Raw genomic sequence first — 15,438 nt, 5'->3', positions numbered from 1 at the left:
ACAAGCCTGTGCACTGACTAGCTTTCCAAACAACCACAGCAAAGAACTACTGACAAGTCGATGACCAAAATTGAAAGGTTATTTATTTTTACCATAAATTAGCTACTTTTATCAATGTAAAGCAAAAAAAAAAAAAAAGCTTCCCTACCACAATATTAAACAACAAGGTAATGCTCGTTTCACCATATTAATAAATTCTACCTGTCACAGCTCTCTGCCTACTCACATATACTATAAAAACTCACAAGATTACCAAACACCACAGCTATCTTAAAAAGTTTCCTCTGACAGTTTAGAAATCTCAGCAAGCCAAGGCAAGCAACTCAGAAACATCTGTTTTCTTTGCCATAGTCTTCCATTAGTGACAGGTAAACCACCTGTTTAAACACTGACACAGAGTTCATCAAGGCAAACTCCACACAGATTTTTCTTTTCTCCAGCAATGATTCAATCTGATAAATGTTATCCTCCTATTCTGTTTTATCAAAATACAATAAAACCTTAAGAAAATCAAGTTAATTATATACAGCCTCATTATCTGAATCAATATCTGAATCAAATTTGGGTTCAATACGTTTCAGTGGCAATCATGATGGAACACAAAGTGTAAAGAAAACAGGAATTACAGCAAGTTCTCATTTTAAAATAGATTTCTGAGGAAAGCAGTTAATTACCAGGCCACTGTAAGCAAGGGCATATATGAAAGCAGGAAAAAATAACAACCAAGAAAATTCTTTTAAGGTTTTTCAGTGTGGCATAAATACTAACTCATCAATGCCCCTTCCCTTAAAAATATCCATAGGGAATCCCATAGGAAAAGAATGCTTTGTAGGGTATTCTGCCAGTAAGTGCTATGCCACGAGAGAACGTGAGACAAGCTTGTACACATTCATTCTGCACACACATCTTTGCCATACACACAGCTACACGATTCTGAAGGCCTCTAACTCTGCAACGTGCTGCATTGTTTAAAGAAGAGAAATGTTGTAGTTGAGAGACATTTTCTGCATGGACTAGAAATCTCCCTTATTTCAAGGTAGGCTTCTATTATCTTTCACCACCCTCTTAGAGGACACTCCATGACAAAACTAAAACCAGATTTATGAAGCAAGAGAGGAAACCAGGGGAAAAAAACCCCAACCTCGTGGGTGCTGCAATGCTCTTCAAATGCAACAGGGGAATAAATAATCCAACATTCACTTTTTCCCCTGACAAAAACATCTCGCAGTATCTGACCTACATACCCAATTCACAGCACCGCTACCACTGCAGAGCAATGTGAAGACGAGAGCCCACAGCATCACCGTGCGATCGCGGCGAGGTTTACGGGGGACACAAATATTCGCAAAGCTCGTAAAATACTTAAGGTTTTGCAGCTGCAATTTAAGCAACGAAGATCAGCGAGCGTGTGCCCAGCTCCTCAAACAACTGCACCGCCGCGCAGCTCCACCTGCATCGGGCCGGGGCCGTGCCCCCAGCCCGGGCACCTCCGGCAGCCGGGGCCGCCCCACGGCACCCCGGGGCGCCCGGACAGACCCGCCCCCGGCGCTCCCGCACCCCCGGGGCCGCCCCGCGCACCCACCGACCTGTGTGACGGCGGAGGCCGGGCGGCCGCCGGGGACCCCCCGCGCTGCCCGGCGGCGGCGGGCGCAGCCCCGGCTGGGCGGGCGGCGCGGAGGGAGCGGCCAGGATTCCGGAGCGGAGCCCACCCCCCCGGGGGCGGGGGGGAAGGGGCCGGGGCCTGCCCGCGCCGGGGCACGGCGGGGACGGTGACAGGCGGCGCCGAGCCCGGCGCGGCGGGAGCGGGGGCGGGAGGAGGCGGCGGGAGCGGGGGCGGTGGCGCTGCGGCCGCGGCCGGTCCGGTCCGGGGGTCCCGTCGGGCGCGAGGCGCCGCCGCCGCTGCCGCCCGCGAGCTCCGCCCCGCGCGCGCCGGGCCCCGTGACAGGCAGGGAGCGCGAGGCGTCACCGCGCGGCGCCGTCACGGCGAGGGGGCGGTGTGCGCCCGGGGGCTGCGGAGGCGCGTGCGCGCCGGGCCCCCAGAGAGCCCAGGGTTCGAGTCCCGCCCGGGGCCGGACCCTCCGCGGCACTCACGGGCCGAGGGCGGCGGGGCCCTGCGGCTCCTGCCGCCGGTTCCAGCCAGGCGAGTCCAGTCTAAGGAAGGCCCAGCCTAGTGCAGTCCCGCGGCTGCGGGATCTGCGCCGTTCAAGGGCAGGATATGAAGGCGCACCCCCGTACCACCATGGCCAGCGCTAACTGCAAGAAATCCCTCGCCCCTGCCAGGCCCGGAGCGGCAGCTGCCTCAGCCTCCCGGTGACGCTCTTTAGGACAATTCAGAACGGCGCTGCCGCCTTCAGGTTGCCCATTTCTCCCAGGACTGGCTGAGCCCTCTCTGCAGGAGCCACCTGCTTCCCTCAGGAAGTCAACACACGCAACGAAGAAGGATGCTATCCCAAATTAATCAGCGAGGAAGCACTCCCTGATACGTAGCAGGACAGCTATTACTGCAACACTTGAAGTCTAAGTAGCCGATGACTGTAAATAATACCACGGCACTGTAATTACTTTTATGCAAGCTTAACAATAACCTTACAGGCATGAACCATGTGTGCGAGATGCACGAATGACCTGTGCATGTTAGCAAACGCCCTTCTGAGACACCCTGGCAGGCGATGCGTGTTCGGAGAGCGCTGTACCGAGGCACAGCGACCTGCGATCTGTGCTGCGGCACCTGACTCCAGAGCACAGTAATCCCCGCTGAGGTGCTGCTCACATGCTGCTTTCTGGTCATGTGCTCAGAGGTATTTAACATGTAAGACAATTAGAGGTTTGTAAAGTCTGGACAAGCCCTCAAAATCTACCCAAAACAAGGTTATTTTGATCACCCTAAACAAACACGGGGAAAAAATACCTGAAGGGAAGTTTAAGCTTTACATGTCAATTTCCATTGAAATTGACATGAAACTAAAAAATTGCACCTGAAGGTCCGTAGCTCGATTATTTCGAGATCTTCCACTGAAACAGGCTGCAGAGAATGAGGAAAACAAATACTAGCATTGTTTTAAAAATCCATTGAAGAGGACGGTGCTAAAGAAAGACCAACTGATGAAGCACATTCAAGAAAGGCACAAGGCACTGAATCACACTGATTCCAGAGCCAACATGAAGGAGATACAGTCATCTCCCAAAGCTAAGACATTTTGTTCCACAGTTGGCAAAATTGTCAGCGGTGTTCATGAGACACTTGTCGTGACCACGAGTCTTTAACCAGACAGTTAAAGAGGTAACCTTTTCTGCCAAATGATAGGGCCAAGAAATAAATAGAGCCAAGAAAACTGCTGATGTGTGATGCTCCTGCACCATCAAGCAAGATCAATGAGCCACAGCTGCTTACACAGCTCTGAAAACACATCCAGTGTTTCCCTTGCCTTAATGTTACAGTTCATGGCCATTTGTCAGCTTTAGCATCCTGCAAATGGATTTCACTAATGGAGCAGGGGTTAGTTAACAGTACATTTTCAAGCCAAAGTTCCCTCACTTCAGAAGAAGCCAGAAAAGGTTGTGGAAAATCATCCCACATTCCTCTGCCCCTGTGGTCCTTTGTATATCTGCACGAAGCCTGCACAGCACAGAGCACTCTCACATCCCAACAGCTCTTTGCAGAGGCATCAGTACTAATGTACCATAATCCCTAAATCACAGCATCTTCAATATAAGGAACAGGATAAACAGCTAAATATTGACTTTGAGATAAAAAAATATCTACTGACACCAGGGACCAGCACTTATGACACTGGCTCACAGTGAGCTCAGCCCAAACCCAGGGGCATGTTTATGGGATCAGGTGTCATGCTACAGGAGTAAAATAAAGCTTATAGAAACAGTGTAATTGCTGATATGGAAAATAACAGTATAAAAATAGCTGACAAGAGCTACAATAAAGTATATCGGTTATTTATGCATTCAGTACAAACCCTGTACAGGCTACAGAAGCTGGGAGGTGTGGGGGTGGAAATTATAGGGTAAGCACATCTTAGGATAGTGTACTCAGGCAATTGACTGAAATCTGGCAGAATGGCTCTCCCTGAATTCCAGAATCAATACCTCATTGCAAAAAGAGGTTCTCACCTCCTACATGTATTGCTTGAGGCTAACCAGCCCCTGTATTAGTAACACTACAGCCATAGCTTCTAAACTTCAAATGGGAACAAACCAGCCCCTTTTCATAGCCATGCCATCCTCCTCCTTTTTCTCCCCAAGTTTCTCTTCCTCCCCACCACTCATTCCTATAGCTGGCATCATATTACCACATTTTGAACTACATCCAGAAATGGACCTAGTTACACTAGAGATTAATTTCACATATATTTAAGCAAATGAGGGGTTAACTGGCAAAGGAACAAGCTGCTGGAGACAGAGCAGATAAGGGAAGACAAAATGGCTTCTTCTGGGAACAAAAGTAGTGTAAAGTTTGTGATGCCAGAATGTTATAACATGATCCAGGAGGAGAGCCAACAGTATTTATAAATTAAAATCCAGCTCACACGCATTGAGCAAACAGCCGCATTATTTCAAACCTTTGTTAGTCATGTCTGCTACGCTCCTCTGCCTTTCCATGACAGAAAGAAACATGTGCCTGCATCTCAGTAGTTCCAGTTCCTCCCAATACAATGCAACATCACTGGAACGCTGATGCCAAGAGAGGAAGAGCAAATAGCTTGGGGAGGACAGCCCTAAACCACTGCTGGAAAATTCATAAAAATATACTTCACACTCTCAGTGAGCCTGGGCAGCAGTACTGATAGGTTTGTCTGCTCCAACTCCATCACTGAAGTTGATGAAGCAATTAATTTACCTTTAGGACTCAGCCACATTCAGTAACCCTGAACACAGACACTCTTGACCTTACTAATAAGACAATTCCCCCAATGCCTGCAGCACTCAGCCATCTAACACAGGTCTGCTACTTGAGGTGGCAAGAGGAAACTGGGAGATGCTGATGAGAAGTACATGAAATTACACTATCTGGCAAAGAGCATTCTTTCTTAAAGATTATATGGGATATTCTATACAACTATTCAGAAGACTAAACATAGCCATAAATGCTTGTTACAAGCAATGGTTGCCTTGTATTTTTTCATTTACATCTTAAGGCAGACAATGGACATTACTGCAGAATGCCACTGCATAGACTATATTCCCTTTAGCAAACATGACAACTGTCAATCTTTAAAGAATGAAGATTTTTACACCACAGACTTCATTTTACACTAAGTAAACCCACAGAATAATCAAACTTCATTTTACACTAAATAAGTACCCTGAATGAGCAATATTCTGCTTAACACACAGACTATCTGTAAAACATAAGGCAAGTACAGGTGACAGTTGAACTATACACTGCTGTCACAAATGTAAAGTTTTATGACACATATTCAGATTTAACACCAGACAGTGGAGCAAAGTAGCAGTTGATAAGCACCTATTCATCAGTCAAATGAATACCTAGTAAAGGATAGGCAGAATAGGTGCAGGTTTAGCCAGAGGTAAGTATTAAAGCAACCAAAAAAAGAGATTTCTAACAGAATGGTAGGTGTAACTGTCATTCCAACAGTATTCTCTTTGCTTATTACAACTGCACATTGCAGCAAATGTTTCAGTGTTTGGTCAAGGTATTTCCTTGATTCCTCAGCCTTTTTCTTACAGTTGCTTTCACCTTCCTTGTAAAATAAATAAAAATCAAATCAAGCCCTGTTCTCTCAACTTCAGATACCCAAATCTTACACAGGTCGGGAATATTTTGCTACCACACCCATCTTTTTAACCTCTCAATGCCCTTTGATCGAGGGCTGTTGGCATAGGAAGAGCTTTGCTGCAGCTGATACAATCTGCAGCACAAACAGCAGAAACCTGAAACATTCATGCTGCCAGCTGACACAACACTGGGTTCCTGCAAGGTGCTGGAAAACTTTTAAAATAATTTTAATCTGCATAAAAATGGACCAAAGAGACAAGACCAAAATAAAACCTCTGTTCTGAGAATTAAACATTTCATGTCCTTTATGGTGCAAGAAGAAAACACAAAACCCAAACAAGTACAAATAAACAAAACAAAACCAACCAACAAACAAGAACACCTGTGATTATTGCTAAACCATTACAGCAAGGAGTTGCTATCCTAATATCTAACAAACTGTGATAAACATTTTAACATTGTGCACAGTAGGAGGAATGTTAGTAGTATTACTGGGGAAAAAAAAAAAGAAAAAGAAAAAAGTGGAAAACACTCATGCTTCCCCTTCTCCTTCCAAGGATGCATTTTCTGTATTCTTACACCAGATCATTTTGAGTATATTCTCCTACTGTACTGAGCTGCAGCACTTTATGGCTCCACAAATGCTGGCTGTTTCAACTTCCTGCTAGGGAAAAAGCACACACAGCCTCTTCTAAAGCATCAGCTTTCATCTTTGTAGTACATCCATTGCTTGGCTGAAAGTTGAAGAAGGAGAGGTCAAATAAAAGGTCCTTTTATTCATCCCAAGGAGAAAGGTTTGTTATAGTTCTTACTTGTGAAGGAGTTTATTAATTGCAGAGTGAACCTATCTCCCACACAGGTGAATGCCCACCTTTCTAATATTCCATTTCCTGAGAAGAATGATGCATTTCACCATCACTACATATAAAAGTTCCCTCTTTATGAATATTCACGCTCCAGCATAGTTAAAGAGGAAATTTGCAAGATTAAAAATTTATTATTTCCAAGTTTATACTCAAATTCTATAGTGAACAGTTCTGGGATATAACAAAAAGTAATTTCGTTTTAGCAATTCACTTCCATCTCACATCAAATTCACAGTCCATAGAAACTCACATTCAAACAAAGTGAAAGTAAATTCCACAAGTCTGAAGCACACACATTCACATTTAACCTTCTCTTCCAGAAAGATGTTAAGAATGTAGAAATAATGTCTTAATAAACTAAATAATTTCATTCACCGCAATGGGCTAGACTCCTAGAGTTAGTCATCTAATAGGTGCATTTTCTTCCAGGAATTCTCTTACTCTGTACCCTCAACTAATATTTGCAATAATGAAAATATACCTTTCACGAGAGGTTTGAAAAAAGCTGACTTTATCTCTGAACAAGTTTCTCACAACTGCATAAATGACCATCCAGTTATCAAGGAAGGAGGATACACCTGAAAGAGCACATATTTAGGCTCAAACCTCTCTTCCCACCCAAAAATGGAATTCAGATTTTCATGAAAAGCAGTCTATATGTACCTATGTAAGAACCCACATTTTACTGAAAAACATAAAGGTCAAACATCTTTGCAGAGTACAAGTAACTGGCAGACTCTTACATTCAGTCCAAAATGAAGTATAAAAAGTTTGCTTCTATAGCAGCAACTTGATTCCACAATTTTCAGTTGTTACAGCAAACACAGTCATTACTTATTTATATTTTCACTAGAGATGGAAGACATGGGAACATTTGCCTTAAAGTGAATAAGAAAAACTACGAACATAGCCTTTTCAAGTCATACATTGCAAGATTTCTGGTTCTTAAATGGCATCTCTGCATTATTCACAAATATCACATCTATTTTAGAGACACTAATGAACAAAGTTGTGTTAACAGTGTAAGACAACACAGTATGGATAAAGCATTTTAACCAGTAAAAAAAGGATTACAAATCTCTCCTTTACTAGTAGAGGACACTGCAGAGAGCACTGCATTACACACCACAGATTTTGCTTCAAGATTTTGCATGTTAAATTGTTGAATCTCTACTGCTTTCCATCCAACTTTAACTGTATGTTGAAGTTTAAATTTATCTGATTATTCTATTATCAAATTTAAGTAGCAGTCAGCTCTATTATGCAATTGTATTTGCAAGCAATTCAAAACATTCCCAATACAATATGCCAATTTAATAACAGTATTCCACTTTATTTTTAATTATTTTCAGAGAAATACTCACTGTACTTGGTCTTTAAAACTATTGTTGAGCACTCAGTGTGTGGCTGAACAGAAATAGTGTAGAGATAACAGTTACCTCAATGGTTACTGATCCAACTAATAACAAGAGATTTAAATTACCTTCTCCCTAAATTGAAGGATTCCAAAACATTTCCTCTTGGTTCCCTTCACTTCAAAATAAGTATTCTTTTTATTCACTTCTGGCTGGGATTCTTCATTACTTAATGCCTAGGCAAATGGACAACTTGTCTTTTATACCTCCCCTTCCCAAAAGACTGAATGGAACATGTTTCCAGAGAAGATATTTACTGTGTACAGTCTTTCAAGTTTTAAATATAAACTAATGAAAATCAAGACACTCAATGTAGTTACATATGGGAAATTAAATTATTAATGAGAATTATAAACTCAAATCACAAAGTGAGATTATCATCAAGTGTGCAACTGGGAATAAGGCGAAATCTCCTTCTTTTACAGCTTTGGCTTGAATTCGCCAGAAAGAAGCTTTTTCAGCATTTCAGAATTTTTTCCTTCTGGTGGTGCAGGCCATCTGTCATGATCTGAGGAAAACAAATAAAAGAACATATTTAGTTGGTTGAGAAACCAGGCATTTTACTTTTGTGTCCTCCCATTGCCCAACTTCAGTCACTTGAAGGTCATTATTTTGTAACCCATTTCTTACCAGGTATTTCTAGGGTATGGCTGTATAAACTTTGGCCACCATCCACGACCATGGTTATCCCAGTTATGAAAGAAGCAGCTGGAGATAGTAGGAAACACACTGCAGGAGAGATCTGTCAAAAGAATGACAATTTTAATCTTTCTTAGACCACTGGGAACTGTTTATGTCAAAGAGGCTTGTAAAAACTTTTACAGGTAAGACATAGTAACATTTTCCACGCAGCAAAAACTGTAACAATCTTAAAACCATCCTCCTAGTGATAACCATCAAGCACTTATCAGAGGAAAACCAATAAACTTTCAGCATCAAATGCTTAAAAATCAAACAAAAATGTGGACCAATCTATCAAATAAGCACATTCTTGGTAGAAGAGAGCTAAGTACTTTTAAGATACAATTTTTTTCACCTTAATATTTGTTCTTTCATTCCTTCCTCCTGGAAGTCCACTTCTTCAGGAACTAATGTCTACCATGAAACACTTCAGCTGTAAGAGGCAGCTGAATTAAATTTTTGTATATCAGTGACTACTGGTTAAGTCTCACACTTGGCAAGACTACACATTACTACGAGCTTTTTTTCTTTTTAAATATTCCATCACAGTGCAGAATTAAGTCTTTTTGTTCTCCATATAATAAAATGGCTTCTAAATAGAGACACAGAAGTAGAAATATCACAAATGTTCTGAAACACATTACCTCCTCAGGAACCGCTGACCTCTTGGCAGGAACCTTTGGAATGCTCTTTAACCACATCATTATACCTTGCTCTCCATAGTTTGCAACAGCAGTTTCCGAAAATACTAGTCCCTATTTCAAAACAGCATAGTGAAAATTAAGTTCTCTTGAGTACGTTTAAATGGATCATTCTAAAATTGTGAAGTTGTCATCACTGATTTCCTATGGGATTAAACTACCTAAAGAGCAGTTGAATGCAAGTTTTTAAATGTAATGGAATAGTATAATTTATACAAGAAGGTAATTTGGCTGCCAGCCACTTCTCTATTCAAGCACAATACTTCTGATTATTCCAATTCTCCACTGTCACTTCAATAACCAAAAAATGGAGTATAAAGAACTCAGAGGCTGCTTTGAAATTACAAGCATTTCATGCTAACTTACAGCAGGAAACTACAAAGCCCAAAGAACAAGTTCTCCAGTGTCTTGTCATCTGTAAGAACACGAGATGGATTTATCGCAAATTATGGAAGCAGACAGATTTCAGTCAGAATTCCAGCTCTCCCTACTTAGCTGCTGTAGAAACAGAAAAAGGTGACTGTGTTTGCTCTGATGATTATTCAATCCAGTTTAGTCTTGAGAGGGAAGATGAAGGCTACAGCAATGGGAACACAGGGTTACATCCATTGGTCAGGACAGAATCTTTGGGACTGAAGTTTAAACCAAATAAAATTGGAATTCATCCACAAAGCACATACTAAGATTTCTAAGAGATCTGTATAATGTATGTGAAACTATTTTTTCCAGAATACAGGTTTCCCTCTCTGTGTATCCATTCCGTACAGGTTACTCTGCTCCTCTAAAGTAGTAACAGTTTTATACTGTTACCACAAACCTGGTGTGTCCACAAAGGTGACAGAAGTATTACTGTAACTACAACATGGACTTCTGTTACCAGCATAGTAACAAAGCTAGCAAATACTTATGAAAGAGCCAAACCCCTGAAGTGTATGCTTGTCAAAAACTTCTTTTGACATGTGCTATAATGTATAATCAGCATGATTCATTAGGTAATTAGCATGCCTGAAAAGTATATTCACATAATAATGCTGTCTTAATTACTTACTTCCCCAAGACTTGATAAATCAGAAAAAACAAATCAACAGGAAGTAGAAGCCAGTAGATGTTAATATTTAACAAGTCTCCAGATGAATTGGGTCTCACAAAGGCTACATAAAAGCCACTACCTTATGATCATCATACATCTGCCATTAAGCATTCTCTGCTATGCCAAACAAAGTGAGCCAGATGTTTTAGGACAAGGGGCACAACAGGATATACAGACATTCTACAAAAATACTAGCAAGATCTTCCTAGGGATCACTTAAACAAATACGACACCTCACTTATGACACTCACTTACTGTGGGTAGGATAATTCCTGATTGTAGAAGTAGCTGCACAAAATTTACATTTCCTCTTTTGATTGCGAGAGAGTAAATGTGCAAAATAAATTGTGGTTAAGAGCAGATTACACAAATCACAACAGATCACACAATCTAAAAAGTTAAAGCTAGAGCTTCAATATAACCTCTGTATCTGCAGTACTATCCACTACAAAATATAGCTGCTCTTTCCATACTGCTGTTTTAAAAAACTGCTACCTGCTGCCTACTTCCTCAGAAATGTGGCAGGCATATTTTAGCTGACAGTGGTTTCCTGTCTGCATGAATTTGATAAGAAAAAAAATCAGAACACACATTTTTACATATGATTTCTCTGAGAGAAAGTCCACCTCAAATACATTCTCTTTATGTCTAAAGCAAATCTAATATGTAGAACACAAAGTAAAAGGCACTGTGTTACACATTCAGAGATTTTTAAACTAACTTCATAAACACAGGTTGAAACCATCAGCACACCTGAACCTCAAACAGAAAAAGCTTCATGAACTCAGAAATAATGTATCCATCATCGAAACACAAAGCATTCAGTAATCTCATGTCAAGGCTTTGTAAAACAGATGACCAACTCATACCAGTATCATTTCATTAAGCTACAAAAAAAAACAACCAAGAGTGCCAAGTCAAAGCAGAAAGCAGAAGCAATTTTATCCCACATCCTCTGACTCATCATCCAGAAAGTAAAAAACACTCTCGAATGACCTGAAGAACGCAGATGAGGTGATTATAAATAAATAAATGCATAAACAATCCAAAATCAGTTACAGGTTATAGATTTTAAAATTCCTTTTGGCCTGAAAGCTTTAATTATGAACACATACGATTGCTAAGTTTAATTATATACTTACAGGAGCAACACTGTTGATTCTTACTCCACTGTGAGCCCATTCCAGTGCTAAAGTCTTGGTTAGGTTATCCACTGCAGCTCTTGCAGCTCCTGAGTGCCTATTGAGAGAAGAAAGCAAAGGAAGCATCTGTTCCCTCAGCTAGGAGTGCCCAATATTAATTCTACTGCAGTCTCACTGGGGTAGTCGGAGTAGCTTTCTGTGGCTGGACCAACACTTTGAGAGACAGAGATTCTCTAGTTTGTAAGCTTGACCATAGCTTCACTGATTAAACAAGCTATGCTATGATTTCCTGTCATTGCTGGAAAATACTTACAGTCTCTCCCCCAGTGTGACATGAGGTCAGCTACTCTACTGCAGAGAGAGGCTTATAAAATGTGAAACAAGGAGGTAAAGTTCAAACTATGTAAAACTACCTGTAGGCTGCAGAGGTAAAGCAAGACTTGGAAGGACAGTGATCTGAAAAATAGTTTAAATCTTCTGACAGACAGGATTAAAATCACTCACTATTCAAAAATTACTCTAGATGGATGGAGATAGAGACAACAAGAGTTGGAGTGAAGTCATACACCTTGCTGCTATAGGAAACTAGTCTGAAATGATTACAAATAGAAAACAAATAGAATTTAGATTCTTTAGCCTAGCAAAAAAGACTTAGAGGAGATGATGCAATAGCTTCTCAAATACCAGGGAAAGAATACAAAAAACTTGAGAAAAATGTAAGAAAACATAACTCATTTCTTTCTGGTCTAAACATATGAATAACCCACAAGCACACTATGAGCAAACTTGACAAGTTTTATGTTCAAAATTAATACTGATGGAAAACTGTATCAGGTGACTTTTGGCACAAGTGGTGGTTGGACTTGTAAAGGCAAATCTTTTTCAATAGTACATTTCTACAAAGAGTATCAATTCAGCAGGAATTTGACTTGTAAGTAGCTTTGTCTATCCACTTACATCTATGCACATTAGTTATTTAGGAAAACTTGTCCACTGTTATTCAGAATTAGCTTTTTCTCATGGTTCAACTCTCAAATGCAGGTTCAGCGTATTTGACAAGACAATTCAGCCAGATTTTACCACAGTGGAGAAACTCAAATAACTGTAGCTTCAGCACCACCCTGTGGATCTCAAAATTTATTCTGTACTGACAAGAACAAGCTAGTGAGAAAATATTCCTTAAAACCTCTTAATTTGGAACACTTTCAATGCTGGACAAAAAGAGGTAATGCAACACTTGCTCAAAGTATATTTTTTTGTATTTTCTTCAATAGAAACTCAATTTCCAAGTTTAAAAAAAAAGAGGAAAAGGAAGTTTCAAAGAAGAAATTCAGACTTTTTTTCAAGAAATGGTCAACATGCAGCACATTGACAACTTCCAAATTTCCTTTGAAAAGAAAATAGCTGAAACAGTTAATTTCCTGAGCATTACTACCTTTCAACAAATTGGAACTTTTGTGGTAGCAAGTTTCAAATTGGAAAACTCCTGCTCACCTACATTTTGAGGGTAAAGAAATTTGAACAAATATAGTACATGTACAAGTATGGACAGGATGCTCCATTTTCATGTAATCATTTGTATCAGTATAAAACTACAAACATGACAATATGTTTGTAGCCATGAGCCTTCTCCCAGTCAAGAAAGGAGCAGAGCAAATAGAATTGATTCTATTTGCATTAGAAACCTTCTCCAAGAAAGATGTCTACAAAGTGGGAGTAAAAAGAAAAACAGGAAAGGCAAGCATTATGTGAGCTGAAGGACAAAGCCAAAACCTGGTAACGTACTAGAAATGTTCCTCCTACTCCCCTACTCCTGGTCCAATTTCCATAACTCATTGCACCATCAAGATCTGTAAACTGAGCTTAGAAGAGAAAAGCAACTGGTGCCAAGTTCTTGCAAAACCCTCCAGCGATTTGGAGAAAGAGCATTTCCATCCAACTAGTCCCACTAGCACACCACTTCCAATGAAAGCTTCACTGGAAAGTCTTGCTTCATAGTTTCTTACAAAACAGTTGAAAGAGACCAGAGATGCCATTTTCTCCTGTAGTCCCTACTGAATTAAAGAACCCCACACATTCAACCAAGTGATACTCTTGCTCTCTCTTGACCAAACTGCTATATTTCTATACTCTGCTGCTGCCCAGTGCACACCTTTCGGAAGTGTTTAAGAACAACTAGTACTTCCAGAGGAAAAACATAGGAAAATGTAAAAAGAAAATATATATTACGACATTCCAGGAAACCCATTTCTCACGGCAGCAGTAATGTTGACAATGGCTCCTCCATGTTCTTGCATCCAGGCATTGTACACTGTATGAAGGAGGAAGATAACCTATAAATATCAGAAGAAATGCATACAAATGAACTTGCCAATTGGAAGCCAAATTTGGAGTCCTAACTGCAATCACATTACACATTTTCCCAAATCTGCTCTTTGTACCACACTCTTGCCCAGCCAGAGGTGAGATTATGGGACAACAGGTGTAGTACAGGTAAGGCTCAACGATTGTCAAGAAGCATTTGGTGGAAATCAAGATTTCATGGTTTTACATTTTATGTAATGTAAATTACTTTCATTTCTACATCCCAAATATTATCTGAGAATCACATGCCATACTTAAATTTAAGCTTAAATTTATATCCCTGAAGGAGAGAAGTATTTTCCTGTGTGACACACAGTGCATACAGGCCCCAGAAGTTAAGTGGTTTTCCTATAGTCTTTTAAGTGAGTATCCAAGACAACTGTCTGCCCAAACCTGGCCTTAACCAGAAGATCATACTTGCCTAAATGTATCTTTGTATATATGAACAAATGTTATGTACCATTTAATGCAAAGCTTTGGATGAGATTCATGAAAACAAATACCCACTTGTCAGATAAGTGTGTGGAAAAAAGAAGGCAGGGAAATATTTCTTGTCTTCTGGTATTGCAGTAAAAAAAGAGAACAAATAACCTAAAAAATAGCCTAATGTTCAGACCTTACCTGCTTTGCAGCAATAGAAGGTCCCTGTTAGATTTGTCTCTATCACAGCATTCCACCCTTTTGCACGGATGGCTTCAGAAGGACTTGCAAATTGGCCCCCTCCATTATTCACCAGGAAGTCAATCTTCCCATGCAGACTCAGTGTAGACTTCACCAAAGCTTCTACCTGAAATAATATTTGTTAGTGTGATATGCTGGTTAAGCCCTGTACCCAATTTCATTCTCAGTATTTTCTCTCTCATATCCTCTTCACAGAACAAGAGGAGGTATGGCCTTCAAAGAGGCTGTAAGATTCTTATGACAGGTTTGGTCAGCCAAGAAGGACTGGGCTGTGTCCATGTTTATTTAGGAAATCTTGCTGGTATAATGCAGGTGCTACACAAAATACCAGCACTGAAAGAAGAAGGGGATTTATGCTGCTGACAATTTGTATAGCAAACACACACAGAAGCCTGCTACGTAAGTCCTACTAAGAATCCTCTGACATTTTTCAAAAGGGTGGGAGTGTTCACATCACATGTTGGAAGAGCTCCATATAGTGTAACTACTGCTTTTTTATTTGGCCTGTATACCTGAGCATTTTAAATAGAAAATCTAAGTCATCTTGTGGAGTTTTAACATCCTTACCTTAATGTTTTGTACATTCACTAAAACTATGACATAGGAGTTGGCAACAGCCAATCTTCTTACACAGACCAAGAAGGTTAGTTACCCTGCAAAACATGAACTCTAAAAAATGCTGGAAATACAAGTTGTCTTCTTTAGCAAAAATATTATTACAAGATAGTAATAAGAACTCCATAGCA

At 40.5% G+C, this 15,438-nt stretch overlaps 2 protein-coding genes across 5 annotated transcripts in view; both read right to left on the bottom strand.

Moving 5' to 3' along the window:
- MAP3K2 (mitogen-activated protein kinase kinase kinase 2) overlaps positions 1-1,863 on the bottom strand; it is a 53,392-nt gene extending 51,529 nt beyond the window's left edge. Inside the window, exons 1-2 of one of the 4 annotated variants that reach the window (XM_064661285.1) lie at positions 1,587-1,862; positions 1,245-1,376 (exon numbers count right to left, since the gene is read on the bottom strand). The gene's annotated coding sequence lies outside the window, so the exon portion shown is untranslated. Of the gene's footprint in view, positions 1-1,244; positions 1,499-1,586 lie in introns of those variants that run through there. The other 3 variants (XM_064661286.1, XM_064661283.1, XM_064661284.1) reach the window with 3 other exon arrangements.
- A 4,854-nt stretch (positions 1,864-6,717) lies between these two features.
- The window catches only part of PECR (peroxisomal trans-2-enoyl-CoA reductase), an 18,000-nt gene continuing 9,279 nt past the window's right edge, over positions 6,718-15,438 (bottom strand). Inside the window, exons 3-8 of the mRNA XM_064661280.1 lie at positions 14,633-14,798; positions 13,877-13,958; positions 11,648-11,744; positions 9,359-9,469; positions 8,664-8,775; positions 6,718-8,541 (exon numbers count right to left, since the gene is read on the bottom strand). Coding sequence (XP_064517350.1) covers positions 8,453-8,541; positions 8,664-8,775; positions 9,359-9,469; positions 11,648-11,744; positions 13,877-13,958; positions 14,633-14,798 — 657 coding nt within the window. The 3' untranslated portion in view covers positions 6,718-8,452. The remainder of the gene's footprint in view (positions 8,542-8,663; positions 8,776-9,358; positions 9,470-11,647; positions 11,745-13,876; positions 13,959-14,632; positions 14,799-15,438) is intronic.

Source organism: Pseudopipra pipra, chromosome 7 (genome assembly GCF_036250125.1).
Source record: "Pseudopipra pipra isolate bDixPip1 chromosome 7, bDixPip1.hap1, whole genome shotgun sequence".
Classification (NCBI taxonomy): Eukaryota; Metazoa; Chordata; class Aves; order Passeriformes; family Pipridae; genus Pseudopipra; species Pseudopipra pipra.
This window is presented reverse-complemented; position numbering and strand designations above follow the sequence as displayed.